The sequence below is a fragment of the Panthera uncia genome, chromosome E1 (genome assembly GCF_023721935.1).
Source record: "Panthera uncia isolate 11264 chromosome E1, Puncia_PCG_1.0, whole genome shotgun sequence".
NCBI lineage: Eukaryota > Metazoa > Chordata > Mammalia > Carnivora > Felidae > Panthera > Panthera uncia.
The window spans coordinates 3,339,197-3,365,683 of NC_064814.1; the positions used below are offsets into that span (position 1 = coordinate 3,339,197).

Consider the following 26,487-nt stretch of genomic DNA (forward strand, 5'->3'; position numbering starts at 1 on the left):
TGTCAGTTGCCAGCCCTTGGGACCTGCCCCCACACTTCTAATCACTCGCTTACACATGGGATCAGGCGACACCATAGTGAGAACTGTCTTGGTTTGAATCACTGTCTCGGGGCACAGAATGCTCTCACCCCAGGAACAGATCTCGATCTGAAGCTCCTGAGGGTTGGTTCTTCCAGGCCCGGGCCCCTACGGTTTTGTTTCTGCTTGTTTGCTTTTTCAGGACACCAGCATCCACGTAACAACTACAGGGTGAATTTTGTCCCAGTGACACCTGTTGTGGGTCCATCTCCAATCCCGGCCCCAAGGACTGTCGGGGTGCAGCGTGGGCATGGAGACTAGCTCTAGGCGGTTCCCCCAGGAGCTCACCCAACCCGCCGCAGGCTTCCCTGCCAAGAAAGAGCAGGCAGACAAGGCTCTGAGCGCCAGGTTGTGATTTGGGGTCGTTTATTCCCACCCGCTGCCCTCGTCAGTGTCAGAGAGCCACGGAAGGCCAGGTTAGGAGCCGCTCGTTCTCCCCCCTGCCCGTTCACGCGAGGAGTGGGTCTGGTGAAAAGGATGTTTTAAAATACCGCAGAAGCAATGCGTATTTGCAAGCATTCAACCAAGAGCTGAACGCAGTCGTCACAGGATGATGCGTTTGGAGGTCGGGAGTGGGGCCAGGGAATTGCACACGGTCCCCCCCCCCCCCCCCCCGGCCCCGGACATTTCAGAGGTCAACCGCCACCACTCCCCACAGTCATCCCAGCAGCTCTTTGCTCGGCCCTCCCTGGCTTTTCCGGGCCTGCTGCCCTCATGGCGCCCGGTCCGGGGCTCGGTCACTAAAGGCCCTGGAGAGCGAGGCCGACACCCCGCGACATCAGCACCACCCGCGCCGGGCACTGGGCGCGGGACTGAGGCCGCGCCAGGTGCGTTGCGCGTTAAGGACCCGGAAGCGGACGCCTCACGTGCTCTCCGGGAACTCGCCCGGCTCCGACCCAGGGGGCGGGGCGTCTCCGACTCTGCGTGCTTGCGTCATCGCGTAGGGGGCGGGACCGCGGGATGAGGGGATGACGTATAGGCTGCGTAGAGCGACTGTGGGCGGGCCCAGGGAGCGGGCCTGCTGCTCTTAAAGCAGCCACGACGTTTCGAGTCCGGCAGCGCTGGCCTCGAGTCGCGGCGCCTTTAAGCGTCGCGGTGACACGTGTGTGAGGCGCCCGAGGCCCGGATGGTGCGTGTGCAGGGCCCGGGCGGAGCAGACGCCAGCGCCGCGGGCCTGAAGCCGGGCCCACCGAGGGCCGGGTAGGCTGGGGCCGGGTGGCGGCCGCGCGCGGGCCGAGAGAAGGCTGCGCGTCCGGCCGGGTGGAGGGCTTCCGCGGGGCCTGGGGTGCGGGAAGATGCGCCCTGGCGGGGGGGGGGGGGGGGGGGGCGCCGCACAGGGGACATGTGGCTACTCGTCCTCGAGGGGCTCAGGGACCCGTAGGGAGGGCCCAGGGCTACTCGGTTGGCCAGTTCGGGGCTGCTCTGTCCGTGAGGGGCTCGGGGGTTCACGGGAAGGGCCAGGAGCGCGCGTTCCGCGAGGGGCTCGGGGGTCCACGGGGAGGGTCATGGGTGCGCGGCCCGCGAGGGGCTCCGGGGTCCATGGGGAGGGTCAGGGGCGCGCGGTCCGAGAGGGTTCTGCAGTCCACGGGGAGGGTCAGGGGCGCGTCGTCCGCGCGGGGTTCGGGGGGCTCCACAGGAAGGGTCCGGGAGGCTTCCTCTTTGCTGTTCCCGGGGAACCCTGACCGGTGATGGAGGGGAGAGCCTGCCCCAGCCAGGAGCTCCGGGGGGTCGGAGGAGGCAACTGCCTGTGTCGGTCGTGGACACGGTCCTTACCCACGGAAGCATCATTTATGCAGAAACCAGACTCTCTGAAATGGCTTAAGTCAAAATCTGGAGGAGCCTGTTCGGTTTGGCAACAGTGCTGCCATCTCATTTTTTTCCTTTTAGTGAAAAACGTGGGAAAGACTTACCCCCGGAGAAGGTAACCTTCCTCAGGGTCATGGTCAAGGTGGATGCGAGTGGGTGAGGACAAGGTGGGAGGAGGGTGTTTAAAATACCCGTTTTAGTGGGTAGTGTGGAGTCTCCCCTGGGGTTATAGGAGCTAGACCGAGTAGCATTCTAAAACCGAGAGCGATGAGAGAGGAAAGCGTCCAGCCTGCTTTCTGTAAGCGATTGCTGAGAATCCGGCCTCCAAGGAGAGGGAGGCTCTGCTCGCCTCTGCAGAAGAGCCCGGAGGCCCCCTGTGAAGGTGCCCCAGGGAGGCCGGGGCTCTGTCCATCTGGGGCTCCTCCCCCACCAGCACGTGGTTGACCCTGTGAGTCTTGAGTGCATTTCATCCTGGAAAAGTGAATTTACAGGGCGGAGGGAGAGGGAATATGAGGCAGCTGTGTCCGGCTGCTCTCCGAGGTGGAACTAGGCACCCGGGAGCCCGAGCTGTTCTGGACCATAAGCGACGCGGAATGGAGGGAGCATCCTTCCCGACTTTGGAAGAGAAGGTTGTCAGATGCGCACATCAGAGGGCTTGCTGGTGATTGCAAGGACGTTTTTCTCTGGGTTCCTGCCCCTCAGAGGGAAATAACTTTTTGGTTATTGATGTTTTGGACGGCATCGGTGACACAGGGGTCGATCTTTGTCAGAAGTTGAAAAATGACGTTTGTTCAAAAATCTCTGACTTCCGCAGTGAGGAGTGGGCGGTGGGATAGGGGTTCTTGAAATTACTTCTCTTGAAATAAATCGGGTTATATCTCCCGAGTTCTGTTCGTCCCCTCGCTGTTTGGTCCCCCAGCATTTGCCCTTGGGCCCATGTCTGTCTATGCCCTCACCTGTGCACAGTGAGGTATGAGTCTTGATTAAAACAGGGATATTATAGGGCGATTTTTGTAAGACCGGGATCTTCAGTTTCCACATTGGCTTTTCTTCTGAGATCACGTTTATTATGCTCCCTCTTTATTTTGGTGTGGGTATGCTTTTATTTATGGATATGAAATACAATGTATCTGAAATTTGCTGTCGGTAACTGTGGGGACAGGAGAGGAATATGGATTGGGCCCACATAGTAACTGCTGATATGAATAAAGGGAACGTGGTGGTCCCTATGTTGATTTCTCCACATTGCATATATTTAGTAGGAAAAAGAACGTATGTTTATTTTTGAGAGACAGAGCAGTGGAGGGGCAGAGAGAGAGGAGGACAGAGGATCCAAAGCGAAGTCTGCTGACAGAGAACCTGATGCAGGGCTCGAACTCCCGAGCTGCGAGATCATGACCTGAGCCAAAGTCAGACGCTTAACCACCTGAGCCACCCAGGCGCCCCCACGTTGTATACATTCGAACGTTTTCACCGCAAAAAAATTTTCAGTACCTTAATCTTATGTAATCATAGTGATCGTGGATGGCAAGGACAAGAAATCTGCACTTAGCAAAGTGAAAATGTGGCGATTCTCTCTGCTCCTTCAATTTTTTTTTTCCTTTTTTCTACTGGTCTCTGAAACGTGGAAGTTGGAGGTGATTATTACCTCTCACTTTCTGGAAAGCATTTTGGACCGGAGCCCCCTGGGGATTTTTGGCCCCTGGACTTGTCCCTGGTTTGAAGGTTAGGACGCAGGGCAGAGGGCAGTGCTTCCCTCGTGTGCACGTTGCAGAGTTTGGAGCTGGTGCGTTCAGTTCTTCTCCAGAATCTTCCTAAATCCGGCAGTCGACACTCCTTCAGCCTTCACACCGACTCTTCCATGGAGATCGTCGGCCTCCCTGCTCTGTGTCCATGCAGTGGGGCCGAGGGGACCGTGCCTCACGTGGTGCTCTGTTCACCCCACAGATTCTGAACGACAGACCCGCAGCTTTGGTGACTGACCAAGCCAAAGGCGAGGAGCTCAGGCATCTGAGGGTCGCGCACCGCACCTGCCCGCTCTGGCCCAGAACCTGACCCCATGCTGCAACAGCAGCACGCCCAAGGTCAGACGTCCCAGGTAAGGCAGCAGAGGTGTCTGTGCATCTTCTCATTTCTCCGAGCTGTCGGCCTGTTCAGGTGGTGGGAACACTGGGATAATGACTCTCAGGAAAGGTTCTTTTGTTTCCTCAAATCAAAGAATTTGTGCTTGCTCTTTTAAAGATAAGTCCCAGGGTGCCTGGGTGGCTCGGTTGGTCAAGCATCCCACTCTTGATTTCAGCCCAAGGTCGTGATCTGGCGGTTGTGGGTTCGGGACCTGTGTCGGGCTCCGCGCTGAGTCTGGAACTTGCTAGGGAATCTTCCTTTCCTTTTCTCTGGCCCTCCCCTGCTCACGCGCACGTGTGCCTGCATGCACGCTCGCCCAAAAAACTTTTTTTACGTTTATTTATTTTTGCGAGATAGAGATACAGAGCACAAATGGGGGAGGGACAGAGAGAGAGACACAGAATCCCAAGCAGGCTCCAGGCTCCGAGCCCCACGCGGGGCTCGAACCCTTGAACCGTGAGATCATGATCTGAGCCCAAGTCGGACGCTCAATCGACTGAGCCCCCCAGGCGCCCCTTAAGTTTCTGGGTTTGTTTGCGGAAATTTTGTTTTTGCAAAGATTTTATTTATTTCATCTTTTGAAAAGTGTATTTATTTATTTTGAGGGAGACAGAGACAGCATGAGACGGGGAGGAGCAGAGAGAGAATCCCAAGCAGGCTCTGAGCTGCCAGCACAGAGTCCAATGTGGGGCTCGGACATACGAACCGCGAGATCGTGACCTGAGCCCCAGTCGGACGCTTAACTGACTGAGCCACCCAGGTGCCTCTGAAGTCATGTTTTCTTTTTTTTTTTTTTTTTTTAACGTTTATTTCTCTATCTCTGAGAGACGGAGGCAGAGCATGAATAAGAGAGGGACAGAGAGACAGGGAGACACAGGATCGGAAGCAGGCTCCGGGCTGTCAGCACGGAGCCCGACACGGGGCTCGAACCCACGAACCGCGAGATCATGACCTGAGCCCAAGTCGGACGCTCAACCGACGGAGCCCCCCAGTTGCCCCATTTACTTCTTTTATCACGTGGATTTGTGTGTGCAACCAGGGTGTCCTGTGAGAGTTCGCGCTTCCCTGTTTGTGAGCACACATTAGGACCACGAGGTCACCTTTTGAAGGCAGGTGTGGCCGGCCGGAGGTGCGCGGTCCCGTATGGAGCAAATGCACGTCGCGCGGCTCGCCCGGTGCCGGTGCCGTCACTGTGTGTTCGGTGCTGTTTGTGGAAGCACCTGGTCTTTCTGAGAGAAGCACGGCCTCTGCTCCGGCCAAGCTGTTGGTGACACGTTTCCGTGTTTTACACTTCCTTTGTAGGGTTGGCAGCCGATCCAGAGAAGCTTGTGTGGTGGCTAGCATCCGTAAAGACCAAAGAGGGGATTGCAGAGAAGTGATGCTTTGTTCCTGGGACCTGGGTACTCATCGCTCTGTGTCCCTTCTCGTCCCCACGGTGATGCACCATGCCAATAGTCGATAAGTTGAAGGAAGCCCTGAAACCCAGCCGCAAGGACTCGGCTGACGATGGAGAGCTGGGGAAGCTCCTGGCCTCCTCTGCCAAGAAAGTCCTTCTACAGAAGATTGAGTTCGAGCCAGCCAGCAAGAGTTTCTCCTATCAGCTGGAGTCCTTAAAGAGCAAATATGTCTTGCTGAACCCTAAAACGGAGGGAGCCGGTCGCCACAGGAGTGGAGACGAGCCTCAGGCCAGGAGACAGGGTACAGACGCACGCTTGGCCGGCAGGAGGGGGTCTCGATGTGTGTTGGCCACGCGGATGGACGGAGCGTTGGCCGAGTGGGAGGAACAAAACTAGAGACGTGGTCAGAGAGTTGGGAGGTTTCAGTGGGGTCGGTGGCTTTCAGTCGTAGAAATAACGACACGGGGTTGGTCAGAAAGAGATCCGTGACCTTAGAGAGGCCTTGGAACTCGTGTGTGTTTCATCAGAAGCGGGGCTTGGAAACGAGAGGAGCGGGCTGGGCCTCAGCATGCGGGGGCCTGGCCCCTCTAGCCGTTCGTTCTGAGTCTTGCCTTCCCATCCGTGGGGGGCTCCTCGAATTCCAGACCTATGCAGTCTGCGAGGACCGTGGGATGACCGGGTTTTCTCCCGGGCTTTCTAGTAACTCCCGGTGGGCGGGAACACCAGTTAGCCTTTGACGCCGTGTTTTGGCCACGTGCAGGCCGAGTGTGCCTCTCGTGGTCCATCTGTGCGTGGACTCAGGCCCTTTTTTCTTCCCTCGTCCCTTCTCTCACAGGCAGCGAGCATGCGTACGAGAGCTGTGGGGACGGTGTCCCCGCCCCACAGAAAGTGCTCTTCCCCACCGAGCGGCTGTCTCTAAAGTGGGAGCGGGTTTACCGCGTGGGAGCGGGGCTCCACAACCTCGGCAACACCTGCTTCTTGAACTCGACCGTACAGTGCTTGACCTACACCCCGCCTCTGGCCAACTACCTGCTCTCCAAGGAGCATGCTCGCAACTGTGAGTGGGAGGGGGCGGCCTGGGGGTCGTGGGGGACCGGACGGTGTCCCGCGGAGACAAACCCACGTGCTCACGGCCTGCCAGCCCTCAGCCCGGGTCAGATTTCGGAGTGACATTCGTGACGTAGTAACTGACAAAACCTAAATTTGTCGTGTGCCCGCGGCAGGACGGGCCGTGGAAGCCAGTCTCAGGTATAGCGTTGGTCCCAAACTCTTGTAAAAAGGAGTACCTAAACGGAGAGAGGGGTTTTCAAAAAATACATCCAAACTACGTATATTCCACGACTTTATACATCCGTTATGGTACCAGTCAGCGTTTTATGCGCATTATAAAACATGCCCCCAAGTAGAAATTTAAAACGGGTAAGAGGGGTGAAATAAAATGTAACTTACCAAAACTGAAGCAAGTAGAAAGTTTTAAAAGCCTTGTAACTAATAAAGAAATTACATGGGTGGATTAGATCTTCCCATGAAGAAAATACCAGGCTGAGACGACTTCTGGGTGAGCTTCATGAAAATTTTGAGAAACAGTTCGTTGCAATGTTTCACAAACTCTTCCAGAGAATAGAGAAGGAGAGAAAAACCCCCCAGCTCGTTCTACGAGGTTCTAATAACTTGGGGAATGAAATTAAACGAGTACAACATAAGAAAAATTACAGCCCCATCTGATTCACGAATGTAGTGAAGAAACTTCTAGACAAACTACTACCAAACTCCAGTCTTTTTTTTTTTTTTTAATTTTTTTAAAATGTTTATTTATTTCTGAGACAGAGACAGACAGAGCATGAACGGGGGAGGGTCAGAGAGAGAGGGAGACACAGAATCTGAAACAGGCTCCGGGCTCCGATCTGTCAGCACAGAGTCCGATGCGGGGCTCGAACTCACAAACCGTGAGATCATGACCTGAGCCGCAGTCGGACGCTCAACCGACTGAGCCACCCAGGCACCCCCAAACTCCATAGTCTTTTAAACACTGTGAGCAGTTTGTGTTCATCGTAGCCCTGGAAGGATGTTCTAAAATTTGAAAATCTCCCAAGTGTGACTGTTAAATGCTATGATCCTGATAGTGTTGTTGGGAAGTTTGAATGAATCGCGGGAAATGCTCAGAATGGTACTTAGGCCACAGTTTAGTGCCGTGTAAGTGACTGCTAATTTTGTTTCCTTAATTAATGTATCAGCAGATGAAAAGGGAACGGTCACCTGCAAATAGATGCCCAAAAAAGAAATTGATGATGAGCTTTTAGTAAAGCAGCAATAAGAAGGAGTTTCCTTATCTAGATAAATGGTTATCTACCAAACACGAAAAAACAAAAACAAACAAAAAACCCCCCAAATTTCTCAATAGGAAAATATTGGAAGCATATACTCTTCAAAACACAGCGTGAAATAAGGGTCCCTGTCACCCCTTGTGTTGAAGATGTGTCCGTCTTAGCCAGAGTGGTGACGTGGGGGGAAAAAGGAGAGAACGCACCATTGTTAACTTGAAAATAATGTTCCTAAGGAAAAAAAAAAAAAAGGAAGAAAAGAAAAGAAAAGCGAAAGAAACTATAAATTAGAAATTTGGCAATGTAAATATGTCAGTGTACGAAAAGTTAGTTGAATTTCTCCGCACCAAACGAGTTTTAAAAAGAAGTTGCTACTATGAAAAAAGTTTGTAATAGCAACAAAAATGATAAAGTGTCTAGACTTAAATTTACCAAGAGATCTCTCACTGAAGGACGTTACACAAGAACCTACATACACGAAGATAGCTGCCTTCATTCAGAAGGAAGCCTCGCTGTTATAAAAATGTTGGTTCTCCCCAGATTAACGTTAACGTAACTCCGGCTGATTCTAGGATGTATACGAAAAAGCAAAGCAGAGGACTCAGTATCACCAAGACGCTTCTGAAGGAGGCTATAGGGAGAGAGATGCCCTACCAGCTAGGAAGCCTTGTCAAGTAGAGAAGCTAAAGAGTCGAGAGTATTGGGTCAGGGAGGGACAGACTGACCAGTGCGGTGGAGCAGAGCCCAGAAACAGACCTGCACGTATCTGGAAGTGTGTTGCCTACATGCCGCTCTTTCACGTGTCTCGCGTTTTGAACAAATGGAACTTTGAAAGAACTCAGGCTTTCATCTGGGAAGAGTGAGATAGGACCCCCATTTCACAGCACAGCCGTGCACAAAAGATGCGTTCAAAATTTAATATCGGAAGCAAACATCACACTCTGATAGCAAATGTTGGCAACTATCTTTCTGGCCTTAGGAGGGGAGATTTTTCTTTTTTTTCTTTCTTTCTTTCTTTTTTTTTTTAATGTTTATTTCTTATTATCGAGAGACAGAGCATGAGCAGGGGAGGGGCAGAGAGAGAGGAAGACACAGAATCTGAAGCAGGCTCCACGCTCTGAGCTGCCATCACAGAGCCCAACGCGGGGCTGGAACTCAACAGACTGCAAGATCATGACCTGAGTCAAAGACGCTTAACCGCCTGAGCCCCCCCGGGGGACCCCTGGATAGGAGATTTCTTAAACAGGACTCAACACTATCACAAATGACGAATTCCAATGCATTAAAAGTAGCAACTTTGGTTTCCAAAAAGCACTTGAAGGAAATCAAAAGGCAAACGGGGAGCTGCGAACCAGAGGCAGAACCTGGGACGCGTCGCCAGCAGAGGATCACTGCTGAGAATGTGGAAAGAATACAGACCAACGGGACGGACAACCTACCCAAAACTAAATGAAGATTATGAACCAGCATTTTACAGAAGAGGAAGCTCGCGGTCAGAAGGACAGGGAGAGATGGTCAGCCTCGCTCGGAACCAGGGAAACGCCAGCACAACCGGCCCAGCTCTGTGATGGGTGAAGATTCAGAAGCCTGACGACACTGAACGTCAGGCAGCACGAAGGTGAGCGAGAGCCTCTGACGCTCGTCTGCTCTGGCCTCTTCCAGATACTCTCCCAGCCAGCAGTTCTGCAGGAAAGCTCTGGGACACGCCTGTCACGACACCTGTGTAAACACGGCTGCCAGCAGCTCAGGTGCCCGTGAACAGAACGGATCCCGGAGTCACGGGTGGGCCTGGGGCGGAGCAGCCCCCGGTGGTGCAGGAGCGCGAGTGACCCGCTCCGCGGGTGAATCCGAAGGCCACAAGGCAGAGTGAAGAAAAAGTCCCAGAAGACCGCATACGGCGTGAATTGCTGTTTATAAAGCTGAAAAAGCAAGACGACACGGTATTTAGGTACACGCGCATGGGAGAAGGCTAAAAAAGAACCATGGTTTTTTTAGTTGGTACGCAAGGAAAATAGGAAATCAGGCTAGACCTGGGGCAGGGAGATGGGAGCGAGAGAGGGGCAGCGGTAGGGTAAGAGGTTTGGGTTGTGTGACGTGTTCGGGGATATCGGCTGTGTTCTTTTCTGTTATTTCGTGAAAGATGGCCACGCGGTGGAAACTAGCATTTTGTAACGTCTTGGGATCAGAATGGCTCTGTGGCTGCTGCAGTTAAAATACTGAGGCACTGTGCACGCTGGAGGCGTAGCTGGTTATAAGTCCCTGTTTCCGGTAGCGACCTCGGCGCCATTAGGGTTGTTTCGGGTGGACTTCCAGTAAGACCAGACTAGGCTTTCTTTGCTTTCATCTCGTGGTGGTGGTGGTGATGACCCTGCTCTGCCCTAGTTTTGTTCTGTCCTTCCCTGCACCGCTGCCCTTCGTTTCTGCTTTCTCTGCCGCACCCGTCGTCCACCTTATTAGGGCTGACGGAGGGACGTAGGAAACACCCGTAAGTCCCTGCAGCCCATCCATCACACCTGGCGCGTGGGAGCGAGGGTGTGAGGTGGGAGCCACCGGGATCGGCCCTGTCGGTGGTGGGACATCCCCCGTTCCCTCAGGTTCCTTCTCCTGGGAGGGCGCCCGCGTCGCTCTGGGTCGCTCTGCCGAATGTTGGTGAGCCTCAGTGTCTAAGGTTTTTTGGAGTAAAAGTATTAAGGGAAGTTTTAGTATTTTTCCCCTGTACCCCACTGGCTGAGTGACCCCGAGTGGGCTTGGGCTGTTGTCCCTTCCTCCGCGAGTATGTGCTGTTTCGAGATCCTCAAGGATCCTGAAAAGTATCGCCAGAACTGCTACAGGCTGGCTGGATCGCTTCGGCACCGGGATCCAGCCAGAAAACCGATTTTAGTATTTTTTTTCCACCCCCGACCTGGAGCTCAGACCCATGACCCCGAGATCAAGAGTCGCACCCTCCACCGACTGAGCGCCAGGCGCCCCCAGACTTACCGCTCTGAGCGCACGGCTGAGCGGCACGAGGTGCACTCACGTTACCGTGCAGCCACCCATCCGGCTCCGGAACTCCATCGTCCCAAGTTGAAACCCTGCCCGTGACGACAGAGTCCGCGTCCCCCTCCCCTCCCCCCACCCCGGCGCCCCCCATCCTGCCTCTGTCTCCGTGAACCGGCCTGCTCCGGCTCCCTCGCAGAAGTAGAGCCCGATGGTGTCGGCCTCTCGCGTCTGGCCGACTACACCAGCGTCTCGTCCCCAAGGTTCGTCCCCGCCGTAGCAGGTGTCAGGGTCCGCTTTTCGGTTCCAAGCCGAACACCGTTCCGGTGTCCCATCTGCACCGCATCTCATTATCCATTCGCTTGTGGGGGGACACTTGGCTTCTGTGCTGTAGCGCTTGTGAATAACGCCGTGAGCGGTGGTGTGCGAATGCCCGCTCGAGACCCCGTTGCCCGTCCTCTTGGGCGTGCACCCTGGAGTGCAATGGCTGATTCCTACGGGAATTCCATTTTTAATTTCTCCGGGAGGCGCCATACTGTTTGTTTTCACAGCCCCTGCGCCGTTCTCCGTCCTCAGCGACAGTGCGCAGGGTTTCCAGTTTCTGCACGTCTTTGCTAATGCAAGTTCTTTTCTGTTTTTAAATACTAGAGTTCTTATGTGCGTGTGGTGAGCAGGCCGCATGCCGTTTCAGTATCGATTCTGAGACGGGCCTAAGTAACTGGGTAAGGAGGAGTGTTGCAGGCGAGAATGATTGGTTTGTGGTGCAAGCTGGGCCTGTTTGAGAAGTAACATAGGGTATGTGGAACAGCAGGTATCCTGCAGAATTGAAGACGCGCCTGCCCCGGGACCCAGAAGTCCGTCGTGGGCGTATGCGTTAGAGAAGGTTGCACACAAGGAAGCAGGTGCGGGACTGTTTGTGGGAGCAGAGACACAGAGTCAGCAGGAAGCATGTAAGTGAAGCGTGGTCTGTTCCTGTGGTCAGATACTCCAGCCTACGTGAAGGAACCACAACCACGTCAGAACTGCCGAGCCGTTCACACTGCGTGGCGTAGTTTATGTAGGCTAAGCGTAAACACGTTTATTGTTTGTGGGTACACACGCTCGTGCGTTAGCGCAATAACTACGTAAGCGGGAGCAGTTGTGACCTAGTTCGGGATCGCGGTGACCTCCGATGAGGGCGTGTGGGCAGTGCAGGAGAGGAGACGTCGCTGTCACGGCAGTGTTTTCCTTCTGGAGCCCCTAAAACGGGTTGGCGCTCAATGGTATAGGCTTTGTACTTCTCTGCATTTAAAAGATGTCATTATTTGAAATAAAGGTTAAGACGTACCACCGTCCGGCCTGCTGGCCGAGCAGCAGCAAATAGTTGCACACACGGCAGGGGCTGGCGGAGCGTGGCCTGTGGTCTCAGTCTGGCCCGCTGCCTGCTCTGTAGGTCAAGTTCCGAGGCGCACATCCCGCCCGTTGATGTACGGTCTGTGGCTGCATGGTGTGCTGCCTGTGCTCCCCAGAGACGGAGCCACATCGTCGTGGACTGTGTAAGAGCGGACGGCTCCCCGACCTGGCTGTCCTTAACCTCCCGGGTCTATACGGAAGAAGCTCGCCAAGCCTTGAGACGGCAGCGGGCAGTTTCCAGAACCAAGAGAGCAGAGGTTCCCACAGCTGAGGAGCAAACTAAGAGTTGTCGGGGGAGCCTAAAACGTTCACGTTTATGGACCACGTGATCCAGCTTAGAAATTAGGAAAAACGTGTTCTAAACTTCATTTTGAAAGTCAGACTTCCCGCTTTTAGTAAGTAGCACCCAGGAAACATGAAAAGGGCCTCACACAGGTCAACAGCGCTGGCTCAGGGTTGTGGGGTGCGTGCCGGAAGTACAACTTTGGATGGGTCACGACCCCCCACGCTCTCCAGCAGAGGAAATGCTTCCTTCGTGGACAGCGGGCTGGCTTCAGGGCATCTGGGACCCCTGTGGCCCAGCCGTTCCCTGGGCCGTGTGGCGAGACGTCTCGGGAGCTCCCCCCTCACGGTGACCGCCTCGCCCTGCAGGTCACCAAGGCAGCTTCTGCATGCTGTGCGTCATGCAGAACCACATTGTGCAGGCCTTCGCCAACAGCGGCAACGCCATCAAGCCCGTCTCCTTCATCCGAGATCTGAAAAGTAAGAGTTCGTCTGCGGTGGGCGCTGGGGAGGTCGGAGGGGGGGGTGCGGGGAGGAATCAGGAACCAGGCGACGGTCTAAGACTTCCCAGAAGAGCACTCGGGCGCACGTGGTGGCGCTGGGGTCAGCGGGGAGGGCTTCGCGTGGGGGTGCGCGCTGCCCTCCACCCTGAAGAGTGTGGAGGTTCGGGCCGAGCGGGGGAGGGGCTCTTGTGAACATCACAGGAGCCACTTAACACAGACTGACTTCCCTGGGTCTGAAAGCTGTGTATGGCGCCGTTGTGATCGCCTGTGCTGTGCGTGGGCTCCTGGAAAAGTAGTTGACCAGTGGATTCCACATCCTTGGTGACTGGTGTCTTGTGGCCTCTGGCTCTTCTGTTAAGCACGGAGAGTTTAAGCTCTTAGGTCTCGGTGGGGAAACCTCTGCCATGAGGACGGGACACGCACTTTACGCAGAGCTTTCGATTTCCTCACTGGCCGCTTTGCAGGTGCTTCCCGTTTACCCTTCGGACAGCGGGGAACCGGGGGAGAAGGTGTGAGCTCTCCCCTGCCAGTCTGATGCTTCTGTCTGTCTGCAGAGATTGCCCGGCATTTCCGCTTTGGGAACCAGGAAGATGCACACGAATTTCTGCGGTACACCATCGACGCCATGCAGAAGGCCTGTTTGAATGGCTGTGCCAAGTAGGTGCTTCCCTTCATCCGCCTCTCCTCAGAGGCTTCACCCCTGTTCCCGCGGAGACGGGAGACGTGCCTCTGTCCCCAGGCTTGCCACTGTAGACCCTGCCTTCCGGGTCCTTGACCTGCTGATGCTCACATGAGGGACTGCAGGGCCCCCCCTGGGGCACCTCTGAAGGGGGCGGTGGGGGCGGAGCTCTGTGCCCGTAGCTCGCCGCAGGGAGGATGCTCTGGCAGGTCTCTGTGAGGGTCGTCCGCTGTCGTCCCGGACTCTTCCCGTCTTTAGAAATCACCTTACTATTTTGATACAGAGGATGGCGGGGTAGGAATTACGTCTTTATGAAAGAACTTGAACACTCGAGGGTAGGAGGTTTATGATTTTTGAGCTTACTTTCTGCACGGTTACTGTTCCTTCGTTCTAAATTTGAGAGCATGTGACGGGTCGCCGACTTTATGCCGCGTCTTGCCTTTTGTGACACAGTTGCCATGGGGGATGGCCGGTGTCTACGAGGTCACGTAGTACATGCTGTAGTGCAGGGACGCCTCGGGAGCCTTCCCAGGAGGATTCCACTGGGCTCTTACCTGCAGGAGGCCTCCTAGGGTGGGTCACCCCAAGGCTCCGATGGGGGCAAAGGGGAGGCAAGCAATGTGGCCTCACTGCCATGCACGTGGGTACAGCACGTCCCCAGCAGTGGTTGCCAGGCCTGGTCACAGCACGGAATCACCTGAGAGGTTTTAGGACAGCAGCCGACCCCCCCCACTCCCCTCGCAACATACACGCACGCACGCACGCACCCTGCCAGCCAGCCCAGTTACCCAGGCCCTCCAGGGGTGGGAGAATGCGGGAGGGATGGGTAAGGTTGGGGTTTGGGCCCGTGGGCGGGAGGAGTCCAGGTTTGTGGTCTGGAGAGCCAGGCAGGTGGCGGTGAGCCTTCCAGGTTGGGGCACAGAAGTGGAAGACGAGCGGGTCTGACGTCAGGTGAGGTGCCTGTGGCCGGGCACCTGCACAGCGGGGAGTTGGGTGCTTTCCACGCACCCGTCCGTGAGAAAGGTGTCGCTGGTCTTCGCGAAGTGAGAGAAGAGTGGCGTAAGCCGAATTGGTTTGATTTGCAGGTGGAAGTGACTTTCTTTTTCTTTCTGATTTTATTAAAGATTTTCAGTGGAACTTGTGAACGGAGAGTATGTATAACGTTTCTACTTCGTGGAACTTCCTGGCACCGGTTCTGACCCGATGCATGACGGTGGGGGTTCGTGAGTGTCCCCGTGCACCTGACACAGTGTAGTCTGTAGTTGGGGTCGCTCGTTGCGCGTCCGTCTTGAGGCCTGTGCCGCCAGTCCTGTGGCTGTCCCCTGTCTGCCCTCGCCTCCGCCCTCCTCGGTGCTGATTCTGGGCGGGCGCCAGCCTCCTTGTATCTCCTGGAGCTTTTGCTTTGGAAGCACGGCTGTGGTCAGATACAACCACCGTACCTCTGTTGGAAGTCTGTTTCTCCCACGGGCAGGTTCAGCCCCCTTCTCGGGTGCTGTGACTTAGTCCGGCTGTGATACTGCTCCACCATTACCCCGGCACACCTGCTGTGTTTCTCTCTCTCCGGTTTTCCTTTGCTCGGCAACTTGTGAGCTTCCGGCTGGTGCTTGGGACAACCCGCGTCTGTTCCGGTGACGACTCTGCGTGCACCCGTGGAGGTGGCCTCCCTCCTCTTTTCTGGAGCCTTTGGTTTGTCACTGCTTCTTGTGCTCCGTCCCTCTGTCCTTCCCTCTCCTCTCACGCCTGACTCTGGGTTGACTTATCTCTTACATCGTCGGGACTTCAAGTGTCATGCGTTCTCCCCCCACGTTCATCCCTACCTTTGCCTCCGTCTCACCCCCTGGGCTGCCTGAGGCGAGTCCCTCTCTCTCTCGTCCTTGCAAGGACCTTGCCTTAAAGGGTGCACGGTCTTTAAAGTGTGACGGCTTCACAGGAACGTTCGTAGAGCTGACCGTTGTCGGTCGGCTTTCCTAGACACCCGAGCAGTGACCAGAGCTGACGTTCGTGGCGGGCGGACGTCGACTCTGGAAACGTCTTCTTACGCCTTACGCGGCGGGCCCGTGGTGTCCGAACCACGGCTTTTGAATCGGCTCAGTTCTGAGCGTCTGGGCTTGAAAACGTGCAGCAATCACTTAGGCGGGCGCCGTGCCCCCAGACGCGGGGTCTCCCGGTGGGGGCGCCGGGGCTTCTCCGCCCGGCCCGGGGCGGCGCCCCACCCCCATCTCAGGGCAGGTGCGTGTTAAAGGCCTCCCTGTTACGTCTCCCTCGGTCGGGGTCTCCCCCGCAGGACCCCCTCTGTCTCGCGGCCCTTTCTTCACCTCGACCGCTCCTCCGGACGCGTTCCCGCCTTGTCGCGCCCCTCCCCCGAGTTCACTTGCATCTCGTCGTCTCCTTCGGGCCCCGCGTGATTCCCGCTTCGTTTCCGACCCGATTTCCTGTTTTTTCCCCCGTACCGGTTAACTTTCTCCGTTTGCTCTTTTCTGTTCTTGGTTCTGAAACTTCTTACGATGGTTTTCCTCTCCCCAAACGCTTGTGTGCGGATCCTTACTTCAGCTTGGGATTTTGTCTCCTGCCTTGTGTGTGCTTTCCGGGGGCTCGTCTCCACCGGACGAGGTGGCTCTCGTTCACTGCTCTGTCCCGACGGTGCCGTGCACGACTGGGGCCGCCTGGGCGCAGCTCCTACGCCTGGTGGCTCCCGTGGTTCTCAATCCAGGGTGCCGTGAGCGCACCTTCTGTCCTGGGCGCCACAGGCTGGACGGCCTGTGGCGTGTGTGTGCCTCAGGACCCCGTGTCCTCTCCTGTGCTCCGCTCGCCCTTCCCCACCGTCACCTCCCCAGCCACTCTGGTGGCAGGCGCCCCGAGCCTCGCTCTCCCGCGGGCTCCCCTTCCTGCGGGGACTCTGGGCGATTCCCGGCTGCCTCTAGGACTCGGGCTTCTCCAGACCGCCCTTCAGACGTGGAGTTGGCTCGCTGGGATTGGGTTTTCTCCTGCCTGGGGCTAGTGTGAAGCTTGAGCTGGCTCTGCCTCGGGCCGGACGGACGGCGGGCTCCGTGCGGTGGTTTGCCCCTGTTGGGACAGGCTCCTGGCTGGCTTGGGGCCACCTGGGTCTCCAAGCTGCCGTCACGTGTGGCTTCCCACACGCTTCCGGCGTGTGCTGGGATTATGTCCTCCACGGTCCGGGGAGTTAAGACATCCCTCCTTTCGGCGAATGGCGGTGGTGATACGTGGCGGTAGCTGGTTTTCCTTTCCTAACTTACAAGATGAAAACGTGCCCTTGTGTCGGTCCCCGTGGTGTAGACTTGTGCGCCTCAGCGAGCTCCCCGGGTCGGGGCCGCCCGCACGCTGAGGCAGAGAAGGGGCCAGGGCAGGGTGCCGTGGGGCGTGTGTCGAGGTGGCGGGGGGAGGCGTCCGCAGGGCTGGGGGTGCAGGGGAGGGGAGCGCGCTCGCGAGGGCCCCCGTGGCTCCACTTGGCAGCTCGGTGGGAGGCCGAGGGTTGTCTTGGATCCTGGTTGGTTAATGGGGCCGGGGATTTGACCGTGACCCATGACCGCTGCTGTCCTGCTGAGGGCGCGCGGGGGAGGGTGTCCCTGCTCACTCCCCCTCTTAGCAGGTAAGAGGCTTGGACATAGGACAGCCAGGGGGCGGACAGGGGCGGGGGTGGGTTCCAGGGGGATGGGGCACTTCTGTCGTAGACTGGGTGGGCACACAGGCGCGTTTCCCCGGCCTCTTACTTCCCGTCAAGGGTGGGGGGTCGGGAGGGGGTTCTTGAGGCAGCTGCTGTGGGGAGCGGCCGGGGACCCGCCGAGGGGCAGGGTGAGCGTGCCCGCGTGGTGGGGTCACGGGCCGTGTGGTGGGGTTACCCCCCCGGCGCGCTGGGCCGGGGTGACTCAGGCGGGGGCTGCTAACTGTCATTCTCTTGAAGGCTGTGGCCTCCTTTCCAGGTTGGATCGTCAGACGCAGGCAACCACTCTGGTCCATCAGATTTTTGGAGGCTATCTCCGATCGCGTGGTAGGTGAAGACGCTTTCTCTACGCCCTTGTCAGGGAGGAGGATGTCAATCAGGGAAGGCTGAGAGTCCGTGCCCAGGTGGGGCCCTTTCCTGGCGGGCGGACCTGGGCGGGCCTCGGAGGCCCCGGTCTCCTCTGAGATGCACCCTTGGCCGACGGGCCCACTGTTCCCGGGAGAAGGTCTGGAGCAGAGCCTCCGGCACGTGTAGACGAGGGTGGCGTTATTCTTTCTGAGCCCCTGAGCTCCTCACACGCGGCCTCCGCCCTGCCGCTGGGGCTTGGGGCCCGCCGAGGCCACGGTCTGGGACAGAGGCCATCGCTGGGCTGGCGCGCACGCGGGCGGGTTCTCGAGGGGCCGGCGGCCGAGGGGTTCTCCCGGCGCTGAGTGTTGGAGACGTGGGGGTGGCGCGCTGGGGGCGCCCGCCCCCGCCCACTGCCGCTTGTTCCGTTGCAGTGAAATGCTCGGTGTGCAAAAGCGTCTCAGACACGTACGACCCCTACTTGGACGTAGCGCTGGAGATCCGGGTAAGGAGCACGGCCGGCTGTGCTGGGTCACGTTTGCCGGAGGCCAGGGAGGCGGGGGAGGCCGGGAAGCAGGGATGGCGAATGACCCAGGCAGGTAGGGAAAGAAAATGCCGGGAGCGTCACCGCCTTGAAGTAGGGGCCGCCATTTTTGCACGATGGTTGCTGGCCTTTTTCCTGTGTGCGTTGCTTTCGTTTAAAACGAGATAAAACGTGGCTTTGTGTCCCCGAGGCATGAGGGGTGAGCCACGGTACGTGCAGGACTTGGGCAGGGAGCCGCTGGCAGGCGGGCCTTCGGGAGAGCAGCCTTGTCTCGCTCCGGCCTTCGGGTGCTGCAGCCGGGGCCGGGTCACCTGCGCCCAGGGTGTGGGGCCAGCGCGCCTGGGAGTCCTGCGGCAGCTGCCCTGACCTGTGTGGCCGGGGTCACCGTCTGCCTCCACCGCACCCCACCCCCGTCCCGCCCCCCCCCCCTCCCACCCCCGGCCCCACTCCTCCGCAGCGCATCCTGGGTGTCAGAAGGTGGCAGCCAGCAGGCCGGTCTGGATGCAAGTAGATTGTTGTGATTTGCTGCCTCAGCCTGAAAAAGACCTTGCGTTTGGCATCTCTCGAGTCAGCCTTTTTCTTCCGCTGCTGATTCATTTCCCCGTTTTTGTCCTTCTCAGCAAGCCGCTGACATCGTGCGCGCTCTGGAGCTTTTTGTGAAGCCAGATGTCCTGAGTGGAGACAACGCCTATATGTGTGCGAAGTAAGTTCCGTTTTGCTCACGGCAGGGAGCGAGCCGTCGGGGAGCCACCCCCGCCCCTCCCCGGAGGTGACCGCCACTCACATTTCGTGAGGAGGGTATACAGGTCTCAAGACTAAAACCTCTTCACGACGCAGATGGAGTAGCCCCGGTTTTGCAGCTGGTGTCGGTTCGCGTCGCGCTCAGGATGCGCCAGCCCCTGTTCTGAGCGCTCCTCACCCGGGAAGCGGGTCCCTTGGCGACACAGAGCGGCAAGGTGACCCCACGTGGCCCTCTGCCGTCCCGCCTCTTGGACGAGCTGCCTTCTGTGGCCTCCATCAGCCACGGCAGACGTAACCGTGACCTCGTTCTGCTGAGGGTCACGTGGGTTTTACTGCGTGGACGCTGTGCTTTGTATTAGCTCCTTCCGAAGCTATAGTCGCTGAAGATTCTTTTTCTTTCTTTATTTACTTTGAGAGAGGAAGAGGGAGAGAATATATCCCAAGCAGGCTCCACACTGTCATTGCAGAGCCCAACGTGGGGCTCGAACTCACAAACCACGGGATCGTGACCTAGTTGGATGCTTGACCGACTGAGGCACCCAGGCATCCCCACCCCCCCGCCAAGAATATTTTTCTCGATGCTTTTCAGATTCATTATTCCTGCCCTTTCTTCCCCTCTCCGAGTCGGCCTCCCTGTGCCCTGGAAGCTGTTTGCTTTCCTTCATCTTCTCCCCCCTCATCCCCTGGTCTTCCGGCTTCACGTTCAGTGATTTCCCGCCCGCCCTGCATTCCTGGGCCACACCCGCTCCAGCTCGCTCCTTCCTGTGTGTGTGGAGTTGCTTCCCCGTGTGGGCAGGTGCTTCCTCAAGACTTCGTAGTCTCCAGCTCTTCGGCGGCCCCAGGTCCCTGTGGTAGCGTTCCTTCATTTAAGTCACGGGGATTCGGATCTAGGGACGCAGAGCACGGACTGATCACCTTTTCCACTTGCCGCCCCTCACAGATGCAAGAAGAAGGTTCCGGCCAGCAAGCGCTTCACCATCCACAGAACGTCCAACATCTTAACCCTCTCCCTCAAACGCTTTGCCAACTTCAGTGGGGGAAAGATCACGAAGGTGAGTGTCCACTACAGTGTCCAGTCTGCTCGGTCGGCCGCCTTTAAAGAATACAGGTTCCATGGGGCGCCTGGGGGGCTCAGTCGGTTGGGTGACCGACTTTGGCTCAGGTCGTGATCTCGCGGTTCCTGGGTTCAAGCCCCGCGTCAGGTTCTGTGCGGACAGCTCGGAGCCTGGAGCCTGCTTCGGATTCTGTGTCTCCCTCTCTCTCTGCCCCTCCCCTGCTCACGCTCTGTGTCTCTCTGTCTCTCAATAATAAATAAACGTTTAAAAAAAAAAAAAAAAAAGAATGCAGGTTCCAGGCTCTGCCCCTGAGCCAGTGACTTACAGTCTCAGGAAGACAGGGCTTAAGAGCCTGTATTTTTGTAGAATCTTCGAGTGATTGTTATTTTTTTATCTTTTTATCTTATTATATCAAAGTGAGTCATTTATTTAAAAAAAAATTTTTTATACTTTATTTTTGAGAAAGAGAAAGCGCAGGGGAGGGGCAGAGAGAGAGAGAATCCCAAGCAGGCTTTGCACCACCTGTGAAGACCTCGATATGGGGCTCAAACCCACGAACCGTGAGACTGTGATCGGAGCTGAAATCAAGAGTCAGATGCTTAACCGACCGAGCCACCCAGGCGCCCCATGAGCCTTTTATTTTTTTAACTTAATTTAATTTTACTTTATTTATCTTTAAGTTTATTTCTTTTGAGAGAGAGCATGTGCACTCACAAGTGGGGGAGGGGCAGAGAGAGGGGGAAAGAGAGGGAACCCCAAGCAGGCTCTGCACTGTCGGTGGGGCCCAAACTCATGAACTGAAATCATGACCTGAGCCAAAATCAAGAGCTGGACGCTTAACTGACTGAGCCTCCCGGGAGCCTCTGTTTTACTTCGTTAACTTTTTTTTTTTTTTTTTTTAATTTTTTTTTTTAACGTTTATTTATTTTGGGACAGAGAGAGACAGAGCATGAACGGGGGAGGGGCAGAGAGAGAGAGGGAGACACAGAATCGGAAGCAGGCTCCAGGCTCTGAGCCATCAGCCCAGAGCCCGACGCGGGGCTCAAACTCACGGACTGCGAGATCGTGACCTGAGCTGAAGTCAGATCCTCAACCGACTGAGCCACCCAGGCGCCCCAGTACTTCGTTAACTTTTTAAAGTAATCTCTATGCTCAACATGGGGCTTGAACCCACAACCCCGAGATCGAGAGTCAAGTGCTCTCCGAGCTGAGCCAGGCCGGTGCCCCTGCACAATGGCGTTTTTAACAGAAGATGTCATGTCATGAAAGCGGTTAGAGCTGATGATGTGGTTTGGGGAGGGCACTTACCTGAGCCCCAATTTCCTTGCTGGCAGTGATGCGGTGATGGGGGCTGACTTAGAGCACCATTTCCCAAACTTGTGTTCTGCGCAATGTCTGTGCTGTGTGTTTACAAAAGACCGTATTTTGTACATACAACTGTGTTGTACTTTGAAAGCATCTGCCCAGCTGAGTTTGGGAACTGCCAAGCTGCAGTTCAGCAATTCTTTGGAATTACAGGCCTTCTCAGAGCCTTTATTAATAAGCTGTGTTGCATTTTGAATTTCCCAGAGGGGACTTAGGTTATGAAGGGTTTTCTGAAGTTAATTGTTTGGGGATCCGGTCATTCATTCATTCATTTTACTCACACTTAATGTGCTTAGGTCGTACTGTGCCGTCAGTGCTCTGGGAAGTCGGCGGGACTTAGTGGTAAATGAGATCGTCGTGGTTTTGCCCTAAAGAGCTCATATTTCACCTTAGTATGTCCCGGAACTAGTTTTCCATCAGAAAACTGTTTGATCTGGGGGCCCATATCTGGCAGGATCGGATGGGGACCCGTGAGCTTCGTGTGTGTTGAGTTTGTTGAGATTCCGAGTTTGTCAGTTTCGGCTCAGGTCACGGTCTCATGGTTCGAGCCCCTTGTCAGGCTCTGCACTGGTGGCTGATGGCTCAGAACCTGCTTGGGATTCTTTCTGTCCCTTCTCTGTCTCTGCCCCTCCCTCTCTCTCCCTCAAAATAAATAAGTAAACTTTTTTTTTTTTATGTTTTTTTATCTCTCTTTAAAAAAGAAAAGTACATGTTCCAGGTCTCTAATGGTATAAAGCTCCGAAACAGTCAGAGCTGATAGACGGCGACAGAAATCACAACAGTGGGTATTTGAGATGCAGTATTTCCCGGGGTTACGAGACTTCCGGCTTGATGTCTGTGTCTCGATAGGAATATGGGTCAGTACACGCTTGTCAGACTCTGCTCCGTGGTTCACACTACGTAACTCATACTTCGTGTTTAAAAGCGTCTGTTTGTGTATAGGCAGAGATGCAGGTAAATCTATCATTCAGAGGTAATTTTGTTTTTGAGAGAGAGAGAGAGAGAGGGAGGCATGAGCGGGGCAGGGGTGCAGGGAGAGAGAGACTTAAGCAGGCTCCATGCCCAACATTAAGCACGGGGCTCGATCCCACAAACTGTAAGAATGACCTGAGCCTTGTTTTAAAAAAAAGGCGGGGGAGGGGGCGCCTGGGTGGCTCAGTCGGTTAAGCGTCCGACCTCGGCTCAGGTCATGATCTCACGGTCTGTGGGTTCGAGCCCCGCATCAGGCTCTGTGCTAACAGCTCGGGGCCTGGGGCCTGCTTCGGATTCTGTGTCTCCCTCTGTCTCTAGCCCTCCCCCGTTTGCACTCTGTCTTTCAAAAATGAGCAAATGTTTAAAAAAAAAAAAAAAAAAAAAGGATGACCTGAGCCAAAGTCAAGAGTCAGATGCTTAACCAACTGAGCCACCCAGGTGCCCCTCAGAGATAATTTGTGAAAATACTTCCCCGTGGAAAATGGTCAAATTTGAAATAAATTCTGGCACGAGACCTCTGTCCCGATGCACTTGGTTCTGGTTTTGACCTACTGTGACAGTGGGCTCCGTGGAGTGAGCACCGTTTTCTCTGAAGACCCAGACCGGGCCATGGCCTCCCTGATCCCCCCCAGTGCTCCTTACGGTGGCGTGGAGGGCACGAGCTATTTCTCGCCTTACGCTGGGGGCCCGCGCAGGGAGACATGGTCGTCCAGGTGTCACTCGACGGGACGATGAAATAGTTTCACGTCGGTCGGATGGAAGACGCCCTTCTCTGCGTCTGTATTTTCACCCTTGGCTAAGGGGCTCTTGCCGCAGCGTTGCCGCGTGGCCTGGTTGCCTCCCGGTTGTCAGAGACCAGCCGATCGTGCGTTTTACGTAGCTGTGGGTGGAGGGGGCGAACTGACCTCCTCTCGCTGACGCATCTCCGTCGCCTCGTCTGGGCTTTTCCTTCAGGATGTGGGCTACCCGGAATTCCTGAACCTCCGTCCGTACATGTCCCAGAGCAGCGGCGAGCCCGTCATGTACGGGCTGTACGCGGTCCTCGTGCACTCTGGCTACAGCTGCCACGCGGGCCACTACTACTGCTACGTGAAGGTCAGTGCTCCGTGTCCAGGTGCGTCGGCGGCCGCTGGCGGCGCGCACTCTGCCTCCTGGGGGCAGGCGTGCCGTGCCCGTGGAAGGTGGCCACATTTGTGGCTGCGTCCCGGTCCCTTCGGTGCTTCAGCGAACGGAGGGCAGAGATGTCTTTACAACCCGTCGCGCCAGGATCTGTAGTGTCCTTGGACTTGCGCTGAGACTCCGGGGGGGGGGGAGGCTGCCTCCAGCAGCCTGGAGGCGGCCCAGGACAGCCGGGTGTTGGTGGGAGACGCTGTGCAGATCAGACCCTAGACGGCCTTGCACCAGGAGGGAGCGGGGATTCGGGGCGAGAGCAGCGCTGGACGTTTTAACACGAGGTCATTGACAGCACACGGGTATACGTGGCAGTTAACAGCAGATTGTTTTTTGTGTTTATTTGTTTTTGAGAGCGAGGAGGACAGAGCGTGAGCAGGGGAGGGGCAGAGAGTGAGGGAGACAGAATTTGAAGCGGGCTCCAGGCTCCGAGCTGTCAGCACAGAGCCTGACACGGGGCTCGAATTTGTGAACCGTGAGATCGTGACCTGAACTGAAGTCGGACGCTCAACCGACTGAGCCACCCGTTTATTTATTTTTGAAAGGGAGAGACAGAGTGCGAATGGGGGAGGAGCAGGGAGAGAGGGAGACACAGAATCCAAAGCAGGCTCCAGGCTCAGAGCTCTCAGCCCAGAGCCCAACACTGGGCTCGAACCCACGAACCGTGAGATCACAACCTGAGCCGAAGTCAGACGCTTAACCGACTGAGCCCCCCAGGCGCCCCTACCAGCAGATTTTTTTATTTCCTTCTTTCAAAGATACGGCTTGCAGAACGCGTGTTGATTGTTTCGTTTTGTGTCGTTTTCTCCCACACCCCGTGCCGCTCCAGGCAAGCAACGGACAGTGGTACCAGATGAACGATTCCTCGGTCCGTTCCAGCAACATCAAGGTGGTTCTGAACCAGCAGGCCTACGTGCTCTTCTATATGCAGTGAGTCTTTTCGCCCCCCGCCGTCTGCGAGCGCGTCCCCTCTGCTGTGGGCCGCGGGCTCCCCCGTGCCCGTTGCCGCGTGCGCATGACGGTGGGCTGCGTGGGCGGGCCGTGTGCAGGGGGGAGCGTCCGCCAGGAACTGCTCCTTTAGACCCGCCTGCCTGGCCGTCGTGACGGCGGCTCCCTCTGGGGGGTACGAGTGGGGGAGTTGCCTGGTATTTTCTGTTGCTGCCCCGGACGCCGCGTGTCGTGTCTGGACGGCGGCCGCGGTGGGCACTGGAGCATGTTGGCAGAGGGCGGAGGCCGCGGCGGCGCCCCTTCTCTTGGGGCCGGTTGTCCCCGACCTAGAGGTTGGAGGACGTGGAGACTGTAGGCATTTTTGCTGCCTCGTCCGCGTCCTGCTGAATTTGAACGCAGCGATTGAGTGGGGTGGGGTGGCGCGGGGGGGGGGGGTCCTCTGGCTTTCTGGTGAAGCGAGTTCAGTCTCGGAAGGGCTCTGACCCTGACGCGCTCCCTGCCTGTGCCGAGCGGACGTCCGAGGCTGTGTGACGGCCGCCGTGGTGTAAGGGGGGGTGAGAGCTCAGAGAACCAGACCGTGTTCTTCCTCTGACAGAATCCCGGGCTCTAAGAAGAGTCCTGACGGCTCCCTCCCCAGGACGGCGTCCTCGGCTCCCGGCCGGGCAGGTGTGGTCGCCGACCGCTTCAGGAAGAATGTTGGCAACCGGACTCTTTGCTCCCCGCTGACCGGAAAGGTACTTGTTTAAGAGGATGTGAGTTTACGCAGCGGATCCTCCTGCCTGCGCCCCTAGGGGGTCCTGGGGCCCCCAGCGCTCTTCACTGCCCGATGGCAGGAGAGCTCGGTTTGTCCTGGTTTATTCCGTGTTCTCTCTCAAACTGGTCACGGGCTGACACTGGGTGAGGGGCGGAAGGGACAGCGAGGAGAAACCCTGAGCCAGCGAGCGAGTCAGGCCGTGGCTCCGCGTGCCCCTCAGACCAGCTGCCGCACACAAGTGCGGCGACGGGCTCGCCAAGCGTGTCCTCGCCCCGACGCGTCCGGGAAGGCGTCGTTTTTGTCTCCACGACTTAATGTTGGAAACGTGAGCGGTTTCTAGCAATGTTAATTTCCTGCTTTTGATAATCCTGCTGTGATCAGGTTAAGAAAACATCCGTGTTCTGAGGAACATACACGGCCGTTTTTAGGAGCGAGGGGACATCATGTCTAAAACGTATTGAGGTGGTTAGGAAAGGAAACGTCATACGTGTACGTGTGCGCACGTACGGATACGCGGAGGGAGAGAGCGAGGGAGAGATCTAAGGTGGAAAAACGTTAGCAATAAGGAAATACTCTCCTTTTCAAGTTATTTTTGTGTAATATTTGAATTTTTCTATTGAAAACCAGTCATACTGACCAAAGTAGTGAGGGATTTCCTTACCGTAACACCGTCTGTCGTTGAGAAACAGATCGGTCCTTTCTGTCGACCGCTTCTGTGAACCTTCCCCTTCGGTCTGAAGATCAAATCCAAACGCAGGCTGCCGGGAGGTGGGGGCCCTTCGCGGTCTGCGGGGGTCTGGTCATTTTTGCAGATCTGTGTTTCCCTGCCAACACGTGAGAATTAGAAGCGTTGGGTTGACCCAGCAAAGAAAGGCCACGACCTGTGGCCCAGACCAGGAGTCGTAAGCCTCAGCTGTGCTCAGAAACACCGTAGGGAGGGGCGGGGTGTCGTTGCGGTCCGCCCGCGGGGCCACGCGCCTCAGCATCATGAAGATAACGTTCCACACATACTGCAATTGACAAAATCCTTTTCACTTTATTTTATTTTTTATTTTAGAGCACGACTAGGGGAGAGGGGCGGGGGGAGGGGGAGAGCATCTTAAGCAGGCTTCGCGCTCAGCGTGGAGCGCGACACGGGGCTCGACCCCACAACCCTGGGATCATGACCTGATCCAAAATCAAGAGTCAGATGCTCAACTGAATGAGCCACCCAGGTGCCCCCAAAGCCATTTTATTTTAAATAACATTCTGTAGGTTACATAAATGTCAGTGCTCCATCGACGGGAAGGTCTCGCAGTGCAGTGGGAAGACGTATACTCTTTGCAAAGAATGTAAATAAAGGATAAATCGTTG

At 56.3% G+C, this 26,487-nt stretch overlaps 2 protein-coding genes across 5 annotated transcripts in view; one reads left to right on the forward strand and one right to left on the reverse strand.

The window, feature by feature from the left end:
• PGS1 (phosphatidylglycerophosphate synthase 1) overlaps positions 1-26,487 on the reverse strand; it is a 339,697-nt gene that overhangs the window by 39,515 nt on the left and 273,695 nt on the right. The gene's annotated exons all lie outside the window — the stretch shown is intronic.
• USP36 (ubiquitin specific peptidase 36) overlaps positions 1,113-26,487 on the forward strand; it is a 36,244-nt gene continuing 10,869 nt past the window's right edge. Inside the window, exons 1-13 of one of the 4 annotated variants that reach the window (XM_049635572.1) lie at positions 1,113-1,278; positions 3,832-3,982; positions 5,311-5,706; positions 6,241-6,462; positions 12,749-12,859; positions 13,437-13,539; positions 17,500-17,567; positions 18,020-18,090; positions 18,750-18,832; positions 19,811-19,922; positions 23,217-23,357; positions 24,262-24,362; positions 24,976-25,114. In XM_049635572.1, coding sequence (XP_049491529.1) covers positions 5,454-5,706; positions 6,241-6,462; positions 12,749-12,859; positions 13,437-13,539; positions 17,500-17,567; positions 18,020-18,090; positions 18,750-18,832; positions 19,811-19,922; positions 23,217-23,357; positions 24,262-24,362; positions 24,976-25,114 — 1,404 coding nt within the window. In that variant the 5' untranslated portion in view covers positions 1,113-1,278; positions 3,832-3,982; positions 5,311-5,453. The remainder of the gene's footprint in view (positions 1,279-3,831; positions 3,983-5,310; positions 5,707-6,240; positions 6,463-12,748; positions 12,860-13,436; positions 13,540-17,499; positions 17,568-18,019; positions 18,091-18,749; positions 18,833-19,810; positions 19,923-23,216; positions 23,358-24,261; positions 24,363-24,975; positions 25,115-26,487) is intronic. The other 3 variants (XM_049635569.1, XM_049635571.1, XM_049635570.1) reach the window with 3 other exon arrangements.